The sequence below is a fragment of the Condylostylus longicornis genome, unplaced genomic scaffold, assembly GCF_029603195.1.
Source record: "Condylostylus longicornis isolate FDR11 unplaced genomic scaffold, ASM2960319v2 ptg000001l, whole genome shotgun sequence".
NCBI lineage: Eukaryota > Metazoa > Arthropoda > Insecta > Diptera > Dolichopodidae > Condylostylus > Condylostylus longicornis.
In genome coordinates, this window is record NW_026577970.1 from 7459274 (window position 1) to 7467059 (window position 7786).

The window sequence follows — 7786 nt, forward strand, 5'->3', positions numbered from 1 at the left end:
TATACACTCGTGAAGATAGAAAGCTGAAATTTTATATTTACATATGTAGATCTTTACTAGAAACTTATTTCTGTGGAAGAAAATTTTTACCTATCTGTCCCTCTCTAAAAGTGCCCCTAAAACCCTAAAAAACCAGAAAAATAGTGTCTAGCTTCTTAACCGTGGCTTGCCACATTTGAACTAAAAAAAAATAAAATTGCTGATAAACGTAACCGTTGTCTAAAATATATTTTTTTTTAATTTTTGATGTCGTTTTCCTTCTATACCCTATTGTGAGATTTTAACAGCTTTTAGACACTAAAAAGTAGTTCACTTCTTTAGAAGAAAATTCTTTTCCACCTCCACCCCCTCCAGTTATCACCTTTCGAAATTTTTTGAATTTGATTTTTTGGAAACTTATATTTAATTAAATGTCATTAAATGTTTTTTCCGTTTTATTTCAAATATTCCATAGATTCCTCATCCTAAATGTATGCCATTTTCGATATAGTTTCGTCTTTGAATGAAAGTAATTTTAATAGTGTATAAAAGTAGTATTTTCACTTGTTCAAGAGAAAAGTGCTACATTACAAACCATTTGTTTGACTCAACTTTATTTTATCTAATATCATTTTAACGATTTATAACTTTTAATAATTTAATTCTTTAAGTTACTACCTTGCAGTTTTAATTGTTCAAATGCTAACCATACGACAAATCTCTTAAGAATACAACAATGATTTCAGGTTATGCAATACATATCATAGACAATAAATTCTCGATAAACTTCGTTTCATATGAAATTAAAATGCGATTGTTAAGTGACTAACGTACGCACATACATATACATAACTTTGCAGACCAATAATCGATTTTAATTGGCGTCGCTATATTGCTCTTCCTGCAGCGCAAATCTCCTAATATATACTAACTTATATTAGTATAAGCTTCAAAGTTTGTCCATACAGTATTTCCACAGGGCAATGCTCTAAGTCATCCTTAACGGTAACTGTAATGCCTAACATGATTACGGTAATCCGCTGTACGGGTCTTATGAACTCCCAACATTTTGTTCAAGTTTGAGCGGAGCCAAATCACGAATGGGAGAACACTTTTCAATGAATGTCCCAATGTCATCACTAGTAACGGGATGGCCAAGAAAATCAAGAAGTTTAACGCCCTAAACTGAGCTTTTTACTTTAACAATAATAATTGACAGTTTTTTTTTTTTGACCAAAAATAACACAAAATTCTTCTTGAAATAAGACATTAGCAATTAAACCCTTTAATAGACGTGTTTTCGGCCTAGTTAAAAAAAAATAATCAACAAATATTGCTCAAACAATGAAGAAGAAAATTTTTTGGTAATATTATAGGCATCGGTTACTACAGAAATCACACTAACTTAATATTTAAGGAACTATGTAACGGAATTTTTTGATATTTAATATTTGAGTTCTGATTTTCAATTGAGCTAACTGATAACTGTATAACTACAACAATTTAAGTTGATTTGAATTTATTTTAATATAATTAATATAAAATACAATATTCTCCGTTTTATTTATTAACAATTCACAATATTACAGTAATAATTTATATACATACATATTAATAAAAATAAATTTATATATTGCTCCATAATTAATTATTTCATAAAAGTTATTTTAAATGGAAACGTTTGTTCTCCAATTTTATCATAATTATTAATTTTAACAATTATTCCAATTGCAATTATTAATATAATTATAACAATACTTAAAATTATAATGACTGTTACATATGTCAAATTATGTTTTTGTATTACAGTAGTTGTTTTATTTAATATCGTATTATCATAATAATGTGTCAAGTTGATATTACTATCTTCATTACTTGTATCATTATTATTACTTGCTGCAAAGTAATTTTCATTAGAACCATCTTCTTCTAATAAGGTTGTCGTCTTTAATGATGTTGATGTTAATTTAGTTGTTGATGAAGTTGTTGATATAGTTGTTGATGTTGTTGACGGTATTTCATTATGAAGTGTTGTATATGCTGTTGTTGTTGTTAATATGATTTCATTATTCTTTGAAACACATTTAATACCGTTAATTGAGTCTTCATCATTGTAATTATGGTAAAGTCGATCATTATAATGTGATCTTTGTACATAATATGGTAATTCAACTAATACAGTTATAATTTTTGTAGAAAAAAAATTTAGCATTTCCTTTAAATATGTACAATTCCAATTATTATTACTAATATTAATTGTAAAACCTCTTTTAGATATTCTTAAATGTTTATAATCAATTTCTTTCAATTGATTATTATTTATGTAAAGTTTTTGTAACATTCTTAAATCATTCAATATATTTAAATTTAAAATTGTATAATTATTAGAAGATAAATCTAATTCTTCAATATTATTCATTATTTGAAAATTTATATTTTTAATATTTGTTTCAGATAAATTTAAATTTAATAAATTATGCAACGAAATATTGTTTTGGGTTTCAATAATTTGCAAATTCCAATTTTTTGATAAATCTAGAATAACAAGATTCTCTAAAAATTTCAAATTTTCTCCATTAATTATAATTAATTTATTATTTGATAATTGCAATTTAATTAAATCTTTATTATTGGCAAATGAATTTAATTCGATTGTTTTAATTAAATTATTATTTAAATTTAAAATTTTTAATTTTTGTAATTTAGAAAAATCATTATGTGTTATCATATTTATTTTATTTGTTTGTAAATTTAAATTAATAATATTAGAGTTATTGTCAAACCAATTTCCATTATTTAAATTTTCTAAATAATTATTTGATAAATCTAAAATTTGTAATTTTTTCAAATTATAAAATCCATAATCATCAATTGATTCTAAATGATTTCTACTCAAATTTAATATTTCTAAATAATTTGAATTTTCTAATAATTTTGTCTTTATTTTGTATATAGTATTTCCATTTAATGATAAAATTTTTAAATTGATTAAATTTTCAAATAAATTTTTGTTTAATTCTGATATTGTATTATCATCAAGATATAATTCTTTTAATTCTGTACAATTTTTAAATGAATTATTATCAATTTTATATATAAAATTCTCACTTAAATTTAATATTTGTAATTTTGAATAATTAAATGGTTTCAAATATCTAATTTTATTATTTTGTAAATATAATATTTTAATATTATTTAATAATTCATTAGATTTAATTAAAAATTCATAATTCTCAAGATCATTATTAGCAAATGATAATTCTGTAATATTATAACTGCTATCATTTGCATATTTACTATATTGAAATTCTTTAGAAAATATGCAATTTTCAAAACTTATAGATTTAACATTTTTTAAATTTTTATAAATTTCATATAGATATTTTATCCGACAATTTTTAAAAATTATAAAATTTTTATTATTATATTTTTCAAGATCATATTTATAGTAATAATTATTACTATTTGAATTATAGTTATAGCGAGATTGTTGTCGATCTATTAAACGAGCATCTAATTCATTACTATATTGTTCAAGTATTAAAAAAGTTGAATTAGAATATTTTTCAAAATTGTTTGAATAATATTGAAATGAAACATCAATTAAATTTATTAAAATAACGGAAAGAAATATTTTAAGAACTCTCATATTTATTATATATTTTTTAATTAAATTTAACTATCTTAAAATATGTTTGCAACTGAATTGATATAGGAAGAAAAATCGCAATCATACTGAATTGGTATCGTATTGGGATGAAATATAATTATAACTTTTTTTTATCAGAACTAAATTTAAAATTATTTTTTATGTTTCAGATCTGACAAACACTTTTCTCTAATGTAATGAATTCTTAAATTAGTAAAAAAGGAATTCTCCTACTATAATTTAATGTAATATAACAGTAATATCTTTTGACGTAGTTACTTTGAAAATAAGGAATGTTTGTAATAATTTCTTATTATTTCATTCATATGTTATTTATTTATTTAGTCTAAGATCAAAGAGCCTCCACTCTTTTATAGTTACAGTTGTAATTATTATTTCATAATAGTCATTATTACATAAGTCTAGTAGAAGTCTACCAGTTTGACAATAGAATTTGAATTATATTAAAAATTATTTCTATTTATTTGATTTGATTTTCTTCAAAAAAAAATTTCTTAAACAAATTAAAATGTTAAAGCCAATAATTAAAAATATCAATTTGGTTAGAAATTCAAACTTGTTTTCAAATGTAGTCCTACCTTATTTTAAAATCACTTAATATTTCATACAAGAATTTGACATAAAATTGCATAAAAATTAATTAAACAAAATTTGGAAAATGTAAACGTAAATGTAGACAAATTAATAAAGGTTAAAAAACAAGTCTAACTTCTAAAATTTAATCTGTCATTTATCATATTAGTTTTAGTTTGTTTTAGGCAGACATATAATTTTTAATTTTGCAATTGCTGCTTTATTGTAGAATTGCTTCGTGCAAATCTAACTAACTAAACCATTGCGTCAATTCAAATCGTGTGTGTTAAATAGAAATTGCAATCAGTTAGTAAAAAAATTACAAAATTATTTGATTGCTTAATTGTATTTAATTGTATGCCACCATAAAGTTGCATGTGTGCACGCTTCAATATAAACCTATGGAATACAAATAAGCAATAAAGCAGTTGCAAAACTAACGAGAAAAAATAGAGTTGACCGTGTCAACTCTATAATATCCGTACGAATTTGTTATCCTATGTGCGAATAAATATGTCATAAGTGACTATGGGACAGACCATAACTTTAAGTTAGCATATTAATTAATGCAAAAATTTAAGTAGATACTGTGTTTTCAATATTTTCTAAGATATGACCGAACTACTATTGAAGTTGTATGCCAGCTACCAGAAAGAGCCAAACAATTTCAACGAATTTTATCAAACACATTGGTCCAACTAATGTATTCGCTTGTATGAAATTTCAATACCACTCCTTTTATAGTTTCTAAGATACAACCAAATAAATTTTGAAGTTGTATGGCAGCTACCCGAACCAGTACCACGATCTTATCCAATTTAAATAGGGTTCTGGCATTTACTATAATAAGTAAATCATTTGTGAAAATTTGGTGAACTTAGCTCAATTAGTTTATGAATTATCGCTGGGACGGACGGGCAGACAAAGCTAAATCGGCTTAGATACACTTAAGTTTATATCTAAGACCATTATTTCTTACAGTGTTACAAACAGTATGGCAAATTTAGTATATCCTTCGAACATACGTTTGTACGGGTATAAAAGTTGTATATACATCTGAAATATGATTAAAATTTAATGATAAATTAGCATATAATTGTTCGGTAATTTTGGTTCGAATATAATCCATATAATTGTTCGGAAAATATAATCCAGAAATAAAATGTGGCGTTAAGCCACCCTTAAACTACGTTTAGAATTCGTTTTAAATAAGATTTTATTGGTTGTGGAAAACCTCGTTAACAATAGGAGCTTACTGTATGAATTAATATTATTTAAGATCGCAATGCTTCCTCTGCAATTTGAAGCGGTACGCTTTTAATTTTTGTTTATGCCTCTTATGGAATTTTATCTAAAAATATGAGCTTTTTTAATTTCTTCTTGGATTTTCTATTTTTAGTCTATATACACTCGCAATAACTTTATTGATAATAAATTTTTTTTCGAAATTTCTACTAAAACAAATAAGTTATCTTAATTAAGAAGTACTTCAACTTGAAAACGTGAGAGAAATATGAGAAAATAAATATGGTCGCTTTGTAACAACATAATGTTAAAGTATAATAAAATTTTTGAAATTAAGTTATAAGAAAAATTTTATTAATAAGGACAGAGTGAAAATAACGAGAACTTATTTTTCAAAAATTTTTAAACTGAATTTAAAAAACCTTATTCACTCACCACAATACCGGTATTGACTTGATGTAAGCTGTGCACCAAAAAGATTTTTCGTTTTCTTATATTTTGCGATGGCCTCCATTTTTGTCTATTTTGAATTTGTGATATTTTGAAATGAATCCGTTGCATTAATTAAATAACAGTATTAAATGAATAATAAAGAACTTTTTTTAAACTTTTTTAAGCTTTTAATATAAAAAGTGCCTTTACAGTTATAGTTTCTTGTAAACTTTTTAAATATTTTTCACTTGTCTATACAAAATTTTTAAATTGATAAAATTATAAGTATACACACGTAAGTCAAATATAAACTTAAGCTATTTGAAAATGACATTTAAAAATATACGGTAAAAATACCCAAAAAACTAAATACATTCATAAAAGCTCTTTCTTCATTTTAGTATGACTTTAACGTAAATTTTAATATCGTAAATCTTTCAAAATGTAATGAGATTCATATATACATACATACATGTTCTGTACTTATACAAAAAAAATATGTTATTGCTTTTACTCTCTAGTGTGCGCACATGTATTTTAAGAATACAAGCACGAAATTTTTGAAACGTCAAAATTTCTATTTCTAGATTATAATGACATGAAAATAAGCAAAAAAAAAAAAAACAAATCCAGGGTCACTCCTAGGTAATGGTTACGAAGAAAAAGGTGAAAATTAGATTTTTATCAATTCAATATTGAATTGATAAAAATTAATAGAAGAAGGGGTTAAGTAACGTTTAAAAATATTTTTCCAGTATACTCGTTATCAAAAATTGTGTTAATAAAATCTTCGAAATTTTGAAGTTCTATACTACCAACCCAAATCTTTGGAGTAGCATTTGAAGTGATACATAGAAGAGAATATGATTGTCATGCGTGCATATCTAAATCCACGTAGACATAGTTGCAGAATTTAATAACTTAATTAGAGAATTTAATTTATGTATATAACCATAAAGAGAGATATTATGTATGAGCTCATAAAATATAGATAGGGGTAAGTCATATCCTAACGATGATAAAATTAGGACATGATTGCAAAAAAACAAAAATTCTGATACCATAATAATCAGAATTTACTCCGAAACAATAATTTTAAGGCATTTTTTTTTAAATAAGTACTTTTTTCTGATGATAACAATGCTTTGTGGATTTATGTTAAATAGTTTTCTTATTATATACTTGATTATTAAATTACTTAGATACTGTCACGCTGTTTTTTGAACTTACGTCAACAAATTTAATAAAATGATAAAAATACAGAGGTGAAAATTTAGAAAATTCTTTTCGCTCCATATATACAATTAGAAATATTTAAAAGATATATATATGTATTAGAAATAGAATATCAATAACAATATTATTTTATTAGTTATACACATTTTTGATGGAATTATCTGATAGATGGAATTATTTGATTTTATCAAAAATAAACGACATATCTTTAAAATTCAAATGAGTAGATAAAATTGAAGTATTGTAAACACAAATCAATGGTAGACCTATACACTCATTTATATCTAGAATAAGTATTTTTATTATAGCTTCTTGGCGGCCTCGAATATAGCCTCGAATTCGAAATATACCTACATATTATTATGGCGGCACTGTTTTATAACAAAAAATATTTTCATATATTGAAAAAAAGAAATAAAATAAAAAAAAAAATAATCAAACAAACAAAATAAATAAATTATTATAAGCACGTTTTTAATATTATGAGAACAAATTATAAGACACATTTATTTATAATTTATAAATAGTATTTATGTATGCATGTATGTATAGTATTTTCTTTTAATTTATATGAATTTCTTATATTTTAATAATGTATAACAGTTATATAGTTATAATTTATAGAAATGAATGTATGTATTGTACATGTGT

The 7786-nt window shown here is 23.6% G+C and overlaps 1 protein-coding gene across 1 annotated transcript; it reads right to left on the reverse strand.

Moving 5' to 3' along the window:
- Positions 1-1374: 1374 nt before the first annotated feature.
- Positions 1375-2398, reverse strand: LOC129619175 (NAD-dependent deacetylase sir2D-like). Its single transcript, XM_055534303.1, has 3 exons — positions 2227-2398; positions 1843-2151; positions 1375-1472 (listed from the first exon to the last, which is right to left on the reverse strand). Exons 1-3 carry the CDS (start codon positions 2396-2398, stop codon positions 1375-1377), a joined length of 579 nt encoding a protein of 192 aa, XP_055390278.1.
- Positions 2399-7786: the final 5388 nt, after the last annotated feature.

Excerpts from the sequence above, each read along its gene's own strand:
- LOC129619175 (XM_055534303.1), bottom strand. The coding sequence starts at position 2,398 with ATGAATAATATTGAAGAATTAGATTTATCTTCTAATAATTATACAATT. Across the intron at positions 2,152-2,226 it reads AGGTTTTACAATTAATATTA|TTGAATTACCATATTATGTA; the intron begins GTAATAATAATT and ends TAACTGTATTAG. Across the intron at positions 1,473-1,842 it reads TGATACAAGTAATGAAGATA|TTATACAGTTATCAGTTAGC; the intron begins GTAATATCAACT and ends AAATTGTTGTAG.